The sequence below is a fragment of the Perca fluviatilis genome, chromosome 8 (assembly GCF_010015445.1).
Source record: "Perca fluviatilis chromosome 8, GENO_Pfluv_1.0, whole genome shotgun sequence".
NCBI classification, from domain to species: domain Eukaryota; kingdom Metazoa; phylum Chordata; class Actinopteri; order Perciformes; family Percidae; genus Perca; species Perca fluviatilis.
The window spans coordinates 30,550,502-30,569,827 of NC_053119.1; the positions used below are offsets into that span (position 1 = coordinate 30,550,502).

At 40.0% G+C, this 19,326-nt stretch overlaps 1 protein-coding gene across 1 annotated transcript in view; it reads left to right on the plus strand.

Annotated features, from left to right (window-relative positions):
- The window catches only part of LOC120563894 (protein-methionine sulfoxide oxidase mical2b-like), a 102,290-nt gene that overhangs the window by 68,561 nt on the left and 14,403 nt on the right, over positions 1-19,326 (plus strand). The window contains exons 21-28 of the mRNA XM_039808392.1: positions 3,195-3,353; positions 5,274-5,324; positions 10,768-10,889; positions 11,110-11,319; positions 11,511-11,665; positions 11,867-12,237; positions 15,651-15,724; positions 15,819-15,908. Coding sequence (XP_039664326.1) covers positions 3,195-3,353; positions 5,274-5,324; positions 10,768-10,889; positions 11,110-11,319; positions 11,511-11,665; positions 11,867-12,237; positions 15,651-15,724; positions 15,819-15,908 — 1,232 coding nt within the window. The remainder of the gene's footprint in view (positions 1-3,194; positions 3,354-5,273; positions 5,325-10,767; positions 10,890-11,109; positions 11,320-11,510; positions 11,666-11,866; positions 12,238-15,650; positions 15,725-15,818; positions 15,909-19,326) is intronic.

Below are 19,326 nucleotides of genomic sequence, written 5' to 3' on the forward strand. Positions count from 1 at the left end.
TTTCTCTTTGAAAATCAGTACAAGCCAAAAACAATGAGCCTTATCTATAATCCTATAATCTTTTTTTCCTCAGGAGTGAACATATTTGCTTTAAAAAACCCATAAAAGACTATATATTCCTGACAGAGTGAAAAGATTTAGATTTAATTAATTTAATAATTTTCTTTTTTTTTGTAGATGCATTGTAAAGTATGCCTAAAGCGGATTTATCGTTTGCTTTAATTGTGCAGAATTAGGGGTCAATTCTTCGCACTGTTGAAGCACTGACCTGTTTTTGGGCACTCATATTTCAATGTAATGTTATTTCCAACAGTATGTTTCCTTGTAATTCTAAGCACTCAGTGTTTTCTTTCCATCTTCCATTTTCCTTTTTTCCCCTCCCATAGCTCACTAATTATTTCCTCAAATGATTTTTTTCACTTCAGAGTTTTCTTCACTTCATTTTGTTCAGTCTGTTTCAAGTTTCCAATGCTGCACCCTCTGATTGACTGATTTCTGTCAGTGGGGAAGGTGATGATTGGCTGGCTTTGGTCATAAGCTCTTTTTGTGTTGCTTTTGCATTGGCTGCCCCTGTAGCCTTTCACCTAACCCAGATTAACCAATCACAAACCAGCACGATTCCACAGTATGACATGCAGTAGTCGATAAAGGTGTTATGTGTAACATCGAAATATATTAAATAGAATTCTAAATTATATATTATACATTGATTAAATTACAAGAAATAATTGCATCACTTCTAGTTCACCCCTACCTAATGCCATTCGAACTTTTAGCTCTTGTGTTTCTCAAAAATATCGTACCATATGCCCTTTAAAGGTTGTGACTAAGATGGTGAAATTGGTAAACCTCTTCAAGACATTAGCATTGCCATTTTGAGCATCTTAGCATGCTGATGTTAGCAATACAGCCTCGTAGTGCTGCTAGCATGACTGTAGACTCTTGTATTTGTAATAATGTTTTCCTTCCTGGTCCTAGCATTTATGCAAAGTTTGCACAAGTATACAATATGTGTTGTTGGACAACAATGGAGCTGTATGACACGGAGGAATAAACTATATCAGGCTTTAACTAATAACAATACCGGTTAGTAGGATTGATTGATTGTTTTTGTTGGTCTTTTCGTGGGATTTGCTGACAATAAGGAAAGTATAGATACTTTTAAAGCCTTTATTGTGACAAAGTTTGAATGTTTTAACTTGCCATGAAAGATCAGCGCCCTCAGTGTTATAAAACCGATCGTAAGCAGATTTCTAAGTCAGACCTGGCCGCACACAGCAAAACCTTTAGTGGAGAGGTTGTTGGAAGCTTGTGTTGATGGTTAATTGATGCACGCATAGCACCTTCTGGTTGGTTTGTTTGTCACTTAGTCGTTCTGTTAATTTGTGGTCATATTATCCAACCTAACCTCACTAACACTTGTGTTTCTCCCTAACACATCTCAATGTCCCTGGATTTATTTTCCTCTCTCTGATGTATCAGCAGCAGCAGCCTCCCTTCTTGTCAGGCCATTTCAAAGTAACCAATATGTCCACCTGTATGTGGTCTGTCTGTGGTTCCCTCTGTTTCAGAAGGAGGCCTCCCCCCCTCCGAACCCCTTTCCAGATCTCGCTCCTGTACCTCCTAGACTTTGCTCAGGAGATCAGCCGCCCCATAGCAACTTTTTGAACACTGACAGATACATTTCGTTGGCTGTATTCTGTATGTTTAGTAGTTGTGTTTCTAATAAGTCTCGGAGCAGCCTGCAAGCGTTGTTTTTTTCTTCTTCTACATTGTATTGATAATTACTGTAAAATTGCTTAATTTATGATTATAAGCTGGAAAAAATAAATCAAAATTGATTTCATAAAAACTTTGCTTCATGGTTTGTTGTCAATTAATTGAATGATTCCAAGAAACCGAAGCTTAGACACAATGGGTCAATTTTCAGTATATTTCCATATCTTTTAACCACAGTATTAACAACTTAATCAAAAAGCAATTTCTTTTTCCACCTGTGCTGTTGGCGTAACATCACCCACTTAAATCATGGTCACAATCACAGCTTTTGTTAACTCAGCAAATAACGTGCTTTGTAACAAATTATCAAAAACTGAATCTTTAGGTTTGCAGCAGATGAGGCATGGAGTTTGTTATCAGGGCCTAAGCACCGACAGTGTAGGTCAGCGTAGGCCATATTGAAATTGGTCTGTTTATTAGGGCCCGAGCACTGACAACGTTGGTGGCAAATACCCTATTGAATTCGCTATGTTTATTATTATTGGGGCCCGAGCATTGAAGTGCCAGGGCCCACTCAGTGCTGCTTGCAGCTTTAATTTTTATTGTTATTAATTTTAATGTAACAGTAGACAAAAGAAACATTAGGCTATGTATATGCAAAAGCTTAGCCATATTCAAATAATGTTGAGCAAAGTTAAATTGAACCTTATAGAACTACACTCCAGTCAACCTGAACAGAATTGAAGTGAATCACTTGTCAGTTCCTCCTGTCAGCTTCCTCATGGGTTCTGCGCTATCCTTTACTCTGGGTTTAGTATCTATGTATCATTTGGTAAGGCGTTATTCTCCTGTGTCTGTTCTAAGTCATTCTAACATTTAGTCAAACCAAAGTGAGAACATCAATACATACAAGTGAAAGAGTCACATTGATAAAAGGTCTGGATATCTATTGGCTGATATCTAACTGCATACAAAGGTTATATCAAGGTATTAACATTTTTTTTGCTGTGACCAAGTGGGATCACCTTTGGAAAGATTCTGTACAATGTTGACTTCATTACTCTGTGAGTACTGTTATGAACATGCCATGTATTTGATCAGTGCTTGTGTTGCAGATAGAAATTTATATTTTACTGTGAAGTGTGATTTTTATATGGCATGTGTAACTTTCAGATCAGAAATTATATTACATACAAACTATAACATTTTCACGTGCTTTTACTATATGAAAAGTATATTACAATATGTTTATTGCCTAACATGAATTTATTTGTTTGGTACCTGGCATGCTACACTGATTGTTAGTACACAACAAGTGCAAAAACGGCTAACCTGTTGTTCTGAAGTAGACTAGTGAGACAATATGCATGAAATGACTGAGCTACATGCTAGTAAATGTTCACTGTAACTTAGGTTAGCATTTAGGCTAATCTAGTTAAAAATTAAAGCTCCCCTACTGTTTTTTTTGTTTGCAGGTGGGGCGTCCAGCTTGCTTTCAGAGCTTGATGAAGGTCAGAAAAGAGTTCCTGAAGACACAGAGATGGCTGTTGAAGCTCTGGATGCTTCCTGTATAGTCAAACCCATAGCACAAGATACTACAGGGGCCAAGGGCCAAAGCCAGGACAGTAGTAAAGGTCAGAATCAATCAATTTTATTTGTCACATGAAATCATACAAGTTCATTCAAGTGTGGCTCCTTGAGTACTGTAAGTGATCTGTTTTTTAAGCTCTGCGTACATACAGTACTGTTTCTGGTTCAGTGACCTAAGGAACGTAAGATACTGTACACAAATGAGTGTCTCACTGATTGTTATAACTTGAAAATATGATATTCCCTGAAGGAGAATCTTGGCTGAACTTTAACAATGACCCTGTACTTGGTAAGTGTGTGTATTTTGGTTGGAAACCCTCCCTCTGTAATGTCTGTGAGAACAGGATGTGTCTGACTCTAGGTTTTCTCCCACACTAAGCTGAATGTTTGTTATTTTATCTCAGTAGCAGTTTTCCTGGGCTCAACAGTCTGTCCACACACAATGCTAACTCAACAGTCGTAGCTTTTAAAGCTGCTGAATTGCCATGTACTGGTGTATTTAGTTGTTGCAGAGTCTCTTGGCTGGATATAGATTTTTAAATACACTTGTTTTTTTGGTTTTTTTTTTTATAGATAGTCTTTTCAGCTTGTGAGACAGTAAACATAAAAAATCCTCCATGTGACACTGTAATCTCTGGTACTTTGTGCAGTTTAAGATACACTATACTGAGTGATAGTAAGCCACCAGCATTAGTCAAGGAAACATGCCAGTTAGTATTAGTTATAAAAATGTGTCTGGTTGCACATGTAGTATAAAGAAGATGTCGTCTAGATTTGTACCAAAAAAAATACAAAATTATGGATTACTCAGTGTAGCTGATGCAGCCGGGTGTTTTGATTTACATTTTTTATTGTGAGCAGTCTATTCTTTTACATTTTTAACCATGCTAGCGCTGGGGCTTTGGGGATGTTGGTTGGGAGTCGGTCCACTACCATATCTCTCAACTTAAGTGACCCCCTGACTTTTCTCTAGCACCACCATGAAGTTGACAGTGAATGTCAGTTTTGTTCAGACATTCATGTGTCGCTCAGAATAAATTGTAACAACTTTTTTGATCCTCTTAACTTTTCATCTAGATCCATCTTGAGATTAGTTTATATCCATGACGTTCCACTTCCGGGATTGCTCCGGTGCTGCTGGAAATTCCGCCAGATCACGCTTTCTTTGCCTGGGTATCCGTTACCTTCTGCTTTCTTTGTGTTGGAATTTTAAACTACGGTGGATATATGAGGACTATGGTTAACTGCTCCTCAGATCTCTGCAGGTTAAATTGAGACAGCTTGCTAGACTATCTGTCCAATCTGAGTTTTCTGTTGCATGACTAAAACAACTTTTGAATGTACACGTTCCACCGAAACAAGTTCCTTCCCGAGGTTATTTTGCAGCAGCACCGTGGCTCTGTCGGGCGCTTAGTGCTGCCCATGACTATTGTGATTGGTTTAAAGAAATGCTAATAAACCAGAGCACATTTTTCTCCCTCCGCAGTGCTGTGGAGTAAGGTCTGGCAATGCTAGACTATCCTAAAGTCAGTTTAAATTTGTATTTGCTAATTAGCAAATGCTGCTAACATGCTAAACTAACATTATATTTGCTAAACAGCATTACAATTTTTTATTGTGAGCATGTTAACATGCTCATGTTAGCATTTAGCTCAAAGCACAGATGTGTCTATACATACAGCCTCAGAGCCGCTTGCATGACCATATGGGTGTACTTTGCTTCATATATTTCCCCCTCATTTACTATTGACCTTTACAGCTGCTATACATACGTATTTTATAATTTTCTATTTTTGAGAGATGATGATCCTTATTTTGAGATAATGCTAATCACCTGTAATCACTGAATATCTGACATGCTGTAAGTGTGGAGAACCAGAGCCAACGCTATTTCCAGTTATCATGCAGCAGGTCACTTTCTTTTGGACTCATTTTTTTTTGGCCTCTATCTCCTATCTCTGTAGATTACTGTAACACCAAAGAGAGTAATCAATGGAAACGGAATATCAGAGCGAGTGAGTACCTGAGTTTCACTGTAATACTTATCACATTTGCAAGTGTTAAATATCAAACTGTCAGTGGGGAACAGAGCTGTATAGTAACGAAGTAGAACTACTTCACTACTGAAGTTAAGTACTAAAAGGCTGTATCTGTACTGTACTGGAGTATTATTTTTTTTTCCTACTTCCACTTTTACTTGAGTACTTATTTCCGATGAATGAAATACTTTTACTCCGATACATTTTGTATGTACTGCTTCGTTACTCGTTACTGTTGTGAATTCCTCATGCTACGGAGACTGTGTAGGTTACAGTGTGTGTAGTTACGGCTACGTTAGTTACGTACGCTAATCAGAGGTGGGTAGAGTAGCCAAAAATTGTACTCAAGTAAAAGTACTGTTACTTCAGAATAATATGACTCAAGTAAAAGTAAAAAGTAGTCATCCAAATAATTACTTGAGTAAGAGTAAAAAAGTACTTGGTGAAAAAACTACTCAAGTACTGAGTAACTGTTGAGTAACTTCTGTTTTATTTTTTAACACAAGCATTCAATCACAGACAAAAATACAAAATAATCATCTTTAGGCAAATTATAGTTCATCCAATCAATTAAATAAATTAAAATGAATGAATTAATTACAAAATAGCTTAAATTAAAATAATCCAGGTAAATTCAAGTACTTAAAAAATAAAATCAATAAAATAATACATAAAAAAATAAATAAGCACAAGTAACTCAAATTTCCAAACCTTTATACTTTTTTTACCAGGCTCTGCAGGCAGAACTTGAACAAGGTAATGTAGCTGCTGTTTGGCACTTTTACTAAGGTAAACAAACTTTCATTATGAGGCCAGAGGCCTGTACTACGAAGCAAGATTTGGCGTTAACGAGGTAACTTCAGGTTCACCAGGGTTTTTTGTATCAGGAAGGTGGATCACTTGTTACCGGGTTCAATCGCCGTGGTAACTTATGCTGGACGCCTAACCTGGTCGGGAGCAGGTTAAGTTGGAGATCAGAGATCAACCGGTGTAAAAGCTGCGCCTACTGACCAATCAATACTCGACTGATAACGGCGATCACTGTTCTTAGAAGATCAGGCAGAGCTCGGTGTGCAGAGAGAGAGAGAGAGAGAGAGAGAGAGAGAGAGAGACGTCGTGACACAGCTTGCGGGACCGCGGTTGTTAGGTTAAGTGAAGCCGGGTAATAAATAATAAATCCAGGACATGTTGATCTGGCCTCTGCGGACGGTTGATTCTGACATTGTCATTTTTGTTTTGCTGCGGCTGTAAAGCTAACCTGTCCCGCTGCTGAGATTTGATTGGTTTGATTGGTGAAACACAGTCACGTGGTAGAGCCTTTAGCGGAAGTCTCTCTCTCTCTGTCAAAATAAAACATTAAAATGAGGCATACGCGGGGGATAATACAATGACGCGTAGAATACCAAAGAGGTAAAAAGAAAAGTAACGAGCTCGTTTTAGCCTAATGTAGCGGAGTAAGAGTACAGTTTCTTCTTCACAAATCTACTCAAGTAAAAGTAAAAAGTATAGTGATTTAAAACTACTCCTAGAAGTATAATTTTTTCAAAAACGTACTCAAGTAAATGTAACGGAGTAAATGTAACTTGTTACTACCCACCTCTGACGCTAATTATGTAAGGAATCCCAGAGATCGCGTCATGTTTCTTTTCATTACGGTTGCCTGTTCAGAAGTCAGACGATTTAAGTTTGTACTCTTTCTATTTAGCTATTGTTTCAGCATAAAAAAGCTATTCCTGAGTTGTTTCAGTCTGCAATGAGTACTGAATGTTAACTGTTTGACCCTGTGATGTGAAGCTATTATCTGTGTTTTGCTAGCTTGCTAACTTTCTTGTACATCACACGTTACTAGCTAGTGTGTGATACGTTTTTTGGGGCTTTAATCGTTACTGTGCTGGAGAGGATGTTCATTTTACTTGCACAGTGTGATAATTGTACATTTTATTTCAGTATTTGTTAATATTTGTTATTTTTAATATAATATAATATATTTAATATTTATTAATTCCTTTGGCTAAACATTTGAAATAATATAAACAATATGATATTCAAACTTTTGACTGCTTTCTTTAATAACTAAATAACACAATACTTGTACTTTTACTTTCAGTACTTCAGTGGTAGGTTTTAAAATAATATGTATACTTACTTCTACTTAAGTGTGGTGCTTAAAGAGCACTTCAACTTCTACTCAAGTCACATTTTTGATAGAGCACTTGTACTTTTACTCAAGTATGGGTCTCTAGTACTTTATCCACGTCTGGTGGGGAGGTTTCCTAACGCACAAGAAAAGGCACTGCACAGTGACTGTGTCTGACAGATATGAACACTGAATGTAGCATGTACAACACTAGAGGTCAGTATTGTTGTTTTGAGAGCCGTTATTGCCAAAAGGTCTTTTTTTTTTTTTTTTTTTTATCAAACTTGTTTTTAATTTGCTCTATAACCTCAGTCTTATTTATTTATTTTTTCAAAATGGTGCAGGTGTATCAGATCGCTTGTTTTGTCCAGGAATTTTTATATTTTTACAGCAGACATTTTGACTTGTCATAGTAGGAAAAGCACAGGTCTTACTGGTGTCCCAGTATAGTGTGATTTATGCTTCTGCGTTAAATCTACGACGTGGCTACATACGTAGGTACGTGGAGACACAGACCCCACGCCGTAGCCTGACGTGCATCACTTGAAAAATGTAACTACATGTCACTCGGCAGTGGCATGGTAGTGTTGCATTTCCCCCTACTGATTTGCTGGTTCTCCTTCTCCATAAACAACATGAAACAGATTCTGTTACAGATTTCCGACCCTGGTCAGAAAGCACAGGGGAGACACTTTGTTTCTCTCTCTATAGTCTATATCCTTCGCATTCCACTTCTGGGATTGCTCAGGTGCTGCAAGAAATTCCCCCGGATGCATGTACTTTCCATTAACTATTGTTGACTGCTCCTCAGAACCCTGCATGGTAAATTGAGACAGCTAGCTAGACTATCTGTCAAATCTGAGTTTTCCCTCGCACGACTATTTTGCAGCGGCTCTGTGCGGAGTTTAGCACCGCCCATGACGATTCTGATTAGTTTAAAGAAATGCCATCAAAACAGAGCACGTTTTCTACCCATCCCCGAATGCTATGTGGAGTATCCAGACCCTCCTTCAGCACACTTTGGAGGAGGGTCTGGCAAAGTGAGAGACTCTCTCTATGACTCTAGAGTCGCTACTCGCTCCGAAGCTAATCCCCGTCACTCTCTCACTCGCTCTACCACACACTTCCACACACACATACATGCCGGCCCTGAGAGAAACTTGTGAGGGACTGGTGAAAAGATGACTCTTACTGCAATGAAGAAAACAAAGAAAGCTAATCGGCTAATCGCGAGCTGAAAGCAAGATGGCCAGAGCTGGAGGAACAGAGTCCACAGATGGGTGCTTGTACAACGTTCTGCCGGGAGAGGCTTGTCAAAGGTGCAGTTACGTCTCCACGCCCTGGTAGTTGTTCTGTGTGCTATTGCATAGTTGAATAACTGTTAATGTGTTACGTTAACATACCGGACACCTATTCAGCCTGTTGTTCTATGTGCTATTGTGTAGTTGAATAACTTGCCTTTCCAGATTAAATGTCTGTTCTTGGTCTTTTTTGGTCATTTTGTGAAATAAATTTCTAAATAAATGCGAGTTATAGTCCAGTGCGACTTGTGTTTTTTTCGTCTTCATGATGCATTTTTTGACTGATGCGACTTATACTCCGGAGCGACTTATAGTCTGGAAAATACGGTAGTTACATTTTTCAAGAGGTGCACGTCAGGCTACGGCGTAGGGTCCGGCGTAGGTTTGTGTTTCCATGTACCTACGTACATAGCCACGGCGAAGATTTTACGCAGAAGTATAAATCATGCTTAAGACAGCATGCACAATACCAGGTACTTTAAACTGAAGCAGCTAAATGGAATCCAGCCATCATTCATTTTTATTATATACACCAATACTTTTTTACTTTGACAAGTCAACATGTCTTCTTTGAAAAGGCCTATGTTTAGTGACATAGCCTACATCTTGAAGGAACACGGAGACTTACTGGGACTTTAGCTTATTCACCGTAACCCCCTGAGTTAGATAAGTCCATACATACCCTTCTCATCTCTGTGCGTGTTGTAACTCTTTCCGATGGCCCCAGCCTAATGGTCCGAATAAGTGACAAAATAACGGCAACATGTTCCTATTTACATGTTGTGATTTGTATAGTCACAGCGTGTACAAATAACAAGGTCACATGAGACACAGCCATCTTCTAACCGTATATAAACTGGGAACTATATTCTTAGAAAGGCGAAGAAGTGCTACTTCTGCTTCTTGGGCGGAGTGATATGCTTGTTGGCGTTATTTTGTCACTTATTGGGAGCAGTAGGCTAGATGGAGCCGGTTACCTCCAGGATCTGTGCTAAACTAGGCTAGCGGTGGGTGCTTCAGACAGAGCTACACGCGACTTATTGGGAATTTAGCTTATTCACCGTAACCCCCAGAGTTAGACAAGTCGATACATACCCTTCTCATCTCTGTGCGTGCTGTAACGCTGTCTGACGGCTCCAGCATTAGCTTAGCCCAGCACAGATCCTGCAGGTAACTGGTTCCAACTAGCCTACTGCTCTGAATTGTGACAAAAGTGTCAAAATAACGCCAACATGTTCCTATTTACATGTTGTGATTTGTAGAGTCACAGCGTGTACAAAAAACAACATAACATGAGACACAGCCATCTTCTATCTGTAAACAAACCGGGAACTATATTCTCAGACAGGCTTGCTGCGAGCATATCGCTCCGCCCAAGTACTATATTCTTCCACCTGAGAATATAGTTCACGGTTTGTTTACGGTTAGAAGATGGCTGTGCCTCATGTTACGTTGTTTTTTGTACACGCTGTGACTCTACAAATCACAACATGTAAATAGGAACATGTTGGCGTTATTTTGTCACTTATTCGGAGCAGTAGGATTACTGGAACCATTCACCTGCCTGTTCTGTTATGGGCTGATACCGCTGGAGCCGTCAGACAGCTTTACAGCACGCACAGAGATGAGAAGGGTATGTATCGACTTGTCTTACTCTGGGGGTTACGGTGAATAAGCTAAATTCCCAATAAGTCGGCGTGTTCCTTTAAAGGAGAGTTAGTAATGATGAATCATACTCTCTATTGGTATTTTATTATTTTAGTTTAGAATAAACTATGATAAACAACTGATGTTTCGCAAAGTTTTTTTAAATTATGTCACTGTTTGAGAGGCAGAATGTCACAAAATATTCAAAATGAAAAAATTGTATTTGTTTTAAAATCGATTAGATTACATTCATTTGGCAGACAGTTGTTGAAAGTGACTTAAAATAAGCTCTCCCAAACAAACAACTAAGAGTGTACTTTCTGCCCTAATACAGCCTTCCCTCTGATCTTCATCAAGCACTTCCATAAAAGCTGGCCCCCGGAAAAAGAGGGACCAGAGACTGTCCCTGAAGCGGACTCTGACTTTGAGGAGATAACTTTAGCAGGAAAAGAAACTGTACGTCACATGGAATTTTTTCTAGATTTACTAGAAGCACTTAACATGTGCTAACAAGTGAAAAGTGTATATGTACTTTTACAACAGTCTTATCATTGAGAATTATGTAACTACAGTAAAAGCAATGTATTCTGCGTAATTCATTGACACTGCATAGATATTTTTAATAACCCTGTGTTGGCAGACTTTTTGTGCACTCACAAGATTCCTGTTTTCTCAGAACTCTGACAGCAGTTCCAAGACATCAGCCGAGAAGAGCGAAAAGCACTCAGCTACAATAAAGACAGTCTGCAACTTGTCCACCACAAGAAAACGCTTGATGTTATCTCTTTCTGAAAAAGAGAAGCTTCTGAACTGGGACCTTCTGGTCACACCAGAGGAAACTCCGATTAACACAAACACCAAAAACAAACATCAACATAAAGACAAGGTGGAGTTAGTAATATATTAAGGCTATATTAATGGTTATGAAGAAGAATAGGCCTGCATTTTTTTTCTTTATCTCTCACTACTCCTTCCAGTATAACACAGTGGTCCAAAGACAATGATGTGAGCGAGATAAGAGGAGTTAATTCCACATTATGTAAACCAAATTTTTCCTATCCTCTGATGTTTTATCAGGTACAAGCAGAGACAGAAGCAGATAAGCTTCAGACAGACTGGGGCCAGAACATGGAACCATCTCAGAGCCAAACCTCTGCCTCGTCCCCCTCAGTCTTTCAGCTTATAGCCAACGCTTTCAGAAGGACATTTAGTGTGACCAATCCCTCCAACAGGTCGAACACTGCAGTCACAATGTTTGTATAAAATACTGTTCATAGTTTATTTTAAGCGCCACACTAAGGCCCCTGTAGGAAAGATTTTTCTGTAAGACTCCAAATGTCTTATCAGTCTAAACTGCCTCTCTTGCAATTCATTTCTCGATTTAATTCAAATTGAATGTACCGTACATTATGATTTGTCTTTTGCTTTACCAGGAGGACCAAACGTGACGGTCCCTGCAAACCGAGGCCCATGTCAGAAGGAGCGTTGAGCTCTAGCTCCCTCTTAAGCACCATGGGTCCAGAGCCATCCAGAGATGAGAAGAAAGCCGGCAAGTGTGAAGCTCGGGGGGCATCTGCAGGGGCCAATCCATGGGGGCCTGGGCGAGACCTTCCCTCTCTGTTACAGCATGTTTCCTTAAAGGGCTCTAGTCACTCTGGAGGGGTGTTCACTGACGACATGGCCTCGTTGCCAGGCAAGAGGGTGAATTTGTTCTCATCCCTGAGCCTCAGGAAAAGGGAGGAGTCAGAGAGTGAGGGGCAGGACCAGGAGGTGCAAAAGATACTCCTCAACCTCAGAACCAAAGGTTAGTGCAGTGATTCCCAAAAGATTTGTCACATGATCCCATAGACGCCTGAGCAATAGAGCAAGTGGAGCAAATGCATCCCTATTATTCAATTATTTGAAGCAGTGGTAATTTTTCTACCCCATTTTCTATCTTTTTAAATAAACAGTATTCGCAAAGGAGCCAAATCAAAGAGTTGGTTCTTTGAAGTGTAACGTGGCTATTAATATTTTTTCCATTAGTCCTGTTGATTTTATTATTTGGGATCTAATCTAGATTGATATAGGTGGCTGTTCCTTGACAAGAGGTTAGGTGGTGTGGAAATGTAGGAAATTATTTTTTTTTATTACAAAACCTTCCAATTATCCATGTTTGCTCCACCTAGCCGCACCCATCCATCGTCCTTTAAAGGGCTGATAGAATGCAAAACCAAGTTTACCTTGTCATAGCTGAATAACGACAGTTCGGTGGGTAAAATGCGCATACAGAGAACTTCAAAGTCCCATTGACACCTCTTTCCTATGCAAATCTCACAATTTGAAACTGCCGCTAAATCGGGAAGCTAATGTAATCCTAACGAAGCTAATACTTGATGTCAACTCGGTGGCTGTACCTTAATTGGCTCTGGTCTGTACCTTTGTCACGCCCCCAGGGTTTTCCGCAGAAAATTTGTTAGTTAAGGTGGTAGGGTTAAATATATAATTAATACATCTCTGTAGTGCAGACTCTGTACTACACACTACACTAAATATTAAATTTAAATAATAATAAATAAATAATACATAACCAGCTTTTCAAAATAACAGTTGCAATGTGCAATTTTAAGCTCATTAAACTATTTTCAAAAAAGTGCTATAACAATTTTACTGGCATTGCTCCCATTATCCTCCGTGACACACGCTTTTCCACTTTGCCTGACAACTCTTCTCCAAAAGAAACTGCTGAGATAACAAAGCTCAGCCCATAGCTTCACTCACTCAAGCAGATAGTATGCGTGAAATAAAAACAGGACAAGTAATTTCACTGTGTGTAGTGTTAACTATGCTAAATAACCGTGTATTGTGAAACCCGTGAAGTGATTAAAAAAACACAGACAACAGCTGTGTTTCAAAGACCAGGAAAACAGCCGGGACATGAGAATCCACACGCGAGAGGTGATGGATAGTTCCAGTCACTTCGTCATGTATTCACTTCATTGAACCAACAAGAGAAGAAAGCCTCACTGATGTGAAGAACAGGACAGAGATACATATATAAATGCTCTCTGCCTGCCGTATGCCAACGCTCCGGTAAGTCCACTCACCCCGTCTCTGCCCGGGCATGCCCAGCTGCCACACAATTATTGAGAAACTCTGATGCACACGTGACGGTGAAATGGTGATTTATCCCTTGAAATGTGAATAAATGACCGTTACACTCACCGCCAGCAAATGCTCTGTCCATTGTGATTGACAACTCGCCGTTACCTTGTTTCCTACAGACTGTGTTGATACGACTTGTACATTATTACAGCCACTCAAACAGGACAGAGTAACACGGCAGTTATGTATTTTTTTTCTTTAAGACTCAGTTAAGGCGGCATGCGCGTGTTGTTAAGGTGGGCCACCTAAACTGCAAAGTGCTGTGGGAAACCCTGCAGACCATTGGTTTGAGTCCAGCTGGTGTGGTGTTCTGAATGTAGGTCGTGTAGATCTCAGACACTAGTTTCCATGGGAATTACAAAGAAGAAAGTTTGGAAGTTTTTCAAGGATATTGAAAATGAACCTCGGTCGTAAATGCAGTGTTCCAGGCTGTACAACCAAATACTGGCCCATGTGTTTACATGTACACACAGAGAAAAGTGTTTAGAACTTAATTAAGGAGTAGATATCAGAAATGGAGCGGGAGTTATGGATCTAACGCGGCGTTGCAGAGGACTTGCAATGGGCGGTGTGCTGCTGGAGCTTCTGCCGCTGCTACTGCTGTGGAGCTGCCTGCCGGCAGCGGTTCACAGTACGTTGACTTTTTTTTGTTCCCAACATGGATCCTCGGGGAACAAGGGGCTGTGGAGCCACCAGTACAAGACATGATAAGAACATAGTAGTTACAACTCTGTCTGTGTGCCTGTGGGCTTCACTCTTCTCCAGCCAGCTGCTCCAGCCATTCCTGCTCCGGCTGCCCGACCTCACGTTTGGAAGTCTATCGGTAACGTTAACAGACGGTGTGTGAGTCTAATGATGGAAAGCCAAAAAAGAAAAGGGAAAGCTGGCACTGAGAAGGTCAGACTCAAAAGGAAAAAAGGGATTGTGTTGCTGTGCTGTCCCGTCTTTGCTCTGCAACTTCCAGTGTTACCAACTCTTTTCCAATGAAAGTAGCTAGCACCAGCTCCAAAAGTTGCTAAAAGTAGCTAGAAGGCTGGCTTGCCCAGGGCCAGACCAGCTCAGCGGCGTCTTTCTCCCGTCGCGTCCCGCTGTCTCTCCTACCTAAACTGGCCCCCGCACTCTGTCCCTTCTCCCCTTTCTACCTGCCTGCGCACTGTGACAGTGTTGCCAACTTAGCGACTTTGTTGCTAGACCCCCTTAGCGACTTTTTTTCACAAAAGCGACTTTCTGTAGAAAAGACACCAGTATTGTCGAGCATGTGAGGTATTTCTCTCCTGTGGCCGCCAAAACCATCACCTCTCTCTTCTGTTCTGTGACTGAGAAGCAGGGGAGCAGCCCCTCCCCTCTCTCCTCATGTGCAGCAGCACTGCACAGCTTCGCTCGTTGTAAACCAACCAATCATCGAAATATTCATGAGCATACCATAAAAGGGAGAAAACCTCTCGTTTCATTCTATGGCTATTTCACAGGGTTGCATTAGGGCGCATAGAACACCCGGGCCATTTTCAGCCCAACCAATGTTATATACCCTATTAGGAGACCTTCAGGAACAGTGTGAAATATGCTATATAATCATTCTATCACCCCTTTAAACCTGCATGAATAGATATGTGGGCTCCTTGGGAGCAGTACAACAAATTGTAAACACCACATTGACATATAAACACCTTATAATGTTATTATGGAAAACGTGTTGCAGTCAACACTTGATTATTAAAACACCCGAAATTATAACATAACAACAAAAACATTTGTTTGGAAGCATGTTTTTGGGTGACCTGGTGAGTGTAAATTGAACTCCTGAGGGAAATATCTTCTTTTTTTAAGTCATTGAACCTCAGCTATGTTCATTTGAGCAGCTTAAAAGTGAAGCACTATGCGATCCCTTGTAACATACCTCCTATGTCAATGATATATGTTATGAATTCAACCAAAGAGTAATGTGTCCAATTTGTCATGGATAGATTCACACCATGAAATATAGGTTTTACAAGTTATACATGGAAACAGTGTGTACAAACTTAAAATTACTTGGCTATTCTCACTTTTTTAATTTCTTTTGTTTTAATCTAGCCTCCAGACAACCAAGTCTTGAAGAGCCTTCCTCTAGTGATGATGAAAATGAAAACCTGACATCCAATCAGAAGGTTTGTACAGACCATTTCTATGTACTATAATACAGCACAATGCAGGGAATTGTCACAGATACTGTATTTGCATGTTCTGTACTTCGTGTCCCAGCTGTGTCCAGTGAGACAGAGGAGGAAGCAGGAGAAGATGGTGGCCCAGCAGGCTAAAAGAGAACTGCTGAAGAGGCTTCACAGAGCTCAGGTACTGTTTAGATTCATTCTTTTTTTAATGGACTGGTTCACTGCATCTCTTAAGGTGTGTTCAGACAATTTTTCTTACTTACACCTTACCCGTACGAATACATCTGCTGAAGTGTTTCTTTGAGTATTTCGCAACTCACAAATATTCGCCCTTATGTTAGCTACATTACAAGATTAGTCCTAACATCATTCATAGTCAAGTACAACCAATCATCATGGAATCAAGTAACAAATACACATTTTAAAAACTTTCACCACATTATAGGAAAAGTTCAATATTTTGGGAAATATACTCATTCACTTATTGCTGAGAGTAGAGTTAGATCCTCTCAGTATGTATTTTGTTGAAAAAAATTTTGTGATCAATTTTTTATTAGCACCATTTATATCGTTCAGAAATACAAAACAAATTCCACCATGTGTGAGAAACATAAATTACACAAAAAAAAAAACCCTCTTCCACCCCCCACCCTCTGCAGACTCAAGGAAAACAAAACAAACAAACTTTGAAATCACACTTTGCCTAATCACTCTCCTCTAGTTCTTGTGGGGCTGAGGCCATTAAGTCTGATATTTGTGCTGCTGTGCTTTCCCATAGGCTGATAGTTGATTATTTGGCTTTGTTAATCATTGCTGTAGAGAGCTCAAGCATAACTATTTGTAGAAAGTACGCTAACCACTGTTTTATACAAAGCGAATGAGGGGGGAGCCAGCATTTAGCTATCATTTTCTTGGTTGCAGTTGAGCCAGCTAGCCAAATTTTCTTCTGTCTCAGGTGTAATTTAGAGTCGTCATTAAGTAACAAAACAATTGGGTCAGTAGGAATTCGACATCCTATCACATCGGATATTATTGATGTTGTTTTATTCCAGAACTCATGTACCTGTTCACACTCCCAGACAATATGCAGGAGAGTTCCAGTTTGTTCAGGTTGAAAGAACATACAATAGGGAGTGGGAATGGCTTTAGAGACATATCTCTTCTGAGGAGTCCAATATGTCCTATGACATATGTTGAAGTGGATATACTGGTGATTTGGGTTCTTGGAACAGTGGGAAATGTCCCAAACTGTCTCCCAATTAATTGTGTTCCCCTCAGGGCTCAGCTCTCGCTCCCACTTCTTTACTATTGGGAGTTCTCCTATGGATACTTGCATCAGTTTAGCATAAATCTTGGACACCAGTCCTCTCATAGGAAAATCAACAAACCATTTAATGACATTCAAGACTGTTTCCCCATGGCACTCCATAACATTTTAGGGTTGATCTTAAGCAAAGATAAAAGTAAAAGGATGTCATGGGGACCTCAAAACTAGCTCTCAGGTCTTCAAAACTCAACATACCTTTCTCATTGAATAACTGGTCTAAAGTATAAATACCTCTGTCATTTGGTCACAATTCTTAAAAAACAAATCTATGGGATCAATATCAAGAGTGTTACAGAGTGCCGGCTGATACATCTCTACTGGATTGTTTAAAGGAGACATATGCTCATTTTCAGGTTCATACTTGTATTTTGGGTGTCTACTAGAACGTTTTTTACATGCTTTAATGTTAAAAAAACAAATTATTTATATATATATATATATATATATATATATATATATATATATATATATATATATATATATACATACATACAGTGATACAGTGAGGAGAACAAGTATTTAATACGCTGCCGATTTTGCAGGTTTTCCCACTTACAAAGCATGTAGAAGTCTGTAATTTTTATCATAGGTACTCTTCAACAGTGAGTGACGGAATCTAAAACAAAAATCCAGAAAATCACATTGTATGATTTTTAAGTAATTAATTAGCATTTTATTGCATGACATAAGTATTTGATACATCAGAAAAGCAGAACTTAATATTTGGTACAGAAACCTTTGTTTGCAATTACAGAGATCATACATTTCCTGTAGTTCTTGACCAGGTTTGTACACACTGCAGCAGGGATTTTGGCCCACTCCTCCATACAGACCTTCTCCAGATCCTTCAGGTTTCGGGGCTGTCGCTGGGCAATACGGACTTTCAGCTCCCTCCAAAGATTTTTATATTGAGTTCAGGTCTGGAGACTGGCTAGGCCACTCCAGGACCTTGAGATGCTTCTTACGGAGCCACTCCTTAGTTGCCCTGGCTGTGTGTTTCGGGTCGTTGTCATGCTGGAAGACCCAGCCACGACCCATCTTCAATGCTCTTACTGAGGGAAGGAGGTTGTTGGCCAAGATGTCGCGATACATGGCCCCATCCATCCTCCCCTCAATACGGTGAAGTCATCCTGTCCCCTTTGCAGAAAAGCATCCCCAAAGAATGATGTTTCCACCTCCATGCTTCACGGTTGGCATGGTGTTCTTGGGGTTGTACTCATCCTTCTTCTTCCTCCAAACAAGGCGAGTGGAGTTTAGACCAAAAAGCTCTATTTTTGTCTCATCAGACCACAAGACCTTCTCCCATTCCTCCTCTGGATCATCCAGATGGTCATTGGCAAACTTCAGACGGGCCTGGACATGCGCTGGCTTGAGCAGGGGGACCTTGCGTGCGCTGCAGGATTTTAATCCATGACGGCGTTGTTTGTTACTAATAGTTTTCTTTGAGACTGTGGTCCCAACTCTCTTCAGGTCATTGACCAGGTCCTGCCGTGTAGTTCTGGGCTGAACACCTTCCTCATGATCATTGATGCCCCACGAGGTGAGATCTTGCATGGAGCCCCAGACCGAAGGAGATTGACAGTCATCTTGAACTTCTTCCATTTTCTAATAATTGCACCAACAGTTGTTGCCTTCTCACCAAGCTGCATGCCTATTGTCCTGTAGCCCATCCCAGCCTTGTGCAGGTCTACAATTTTATCCCTGATGTCCTTACATTGCTCTCTGGTCTTGACCATTGTGGAGAGGTTGGAGTCTGTTTGAGTGTGTGGACAGGTGTCTTTAATACAGGTAACAAGTTCAAACTGGTGCAGTTAATACAGGTAATGAGTGGAGAACAGGTGCAGTTAATACAGGTAATGAGTGGAGAACAGGAGGGCTTCTTAAAGAAAAACTAACAGGTCTGTGAGAGCCGGAATTCTTACTGGTTGGTAAGTGATCAAATACTTATGTCATGCAATAAAATGCAAATTAATTATTTAAAAATCATACAATGTGATTTTCTGTGTTTTAGATTCCGTGTCTCACAGAAGTGTACCTATGATACACCCTTGTTCTCCCCACTGTATTTTCCCTCTTTCAGAAATGCTCTTTTTTAGCATAAACTGTAAAAATAATGGACATAGCATCAGTCACGTAACCTATTGGTTTGTGGACTGACGTTTTGAAGCAAGTATTCCTCCGACACGCTGTATTAACACTGTTTTGAAACTGTTTTCCAGATTAGTGGGGGTGCATACCTGTAATAGTTGTCATGACCATAGTAGTGAACAGA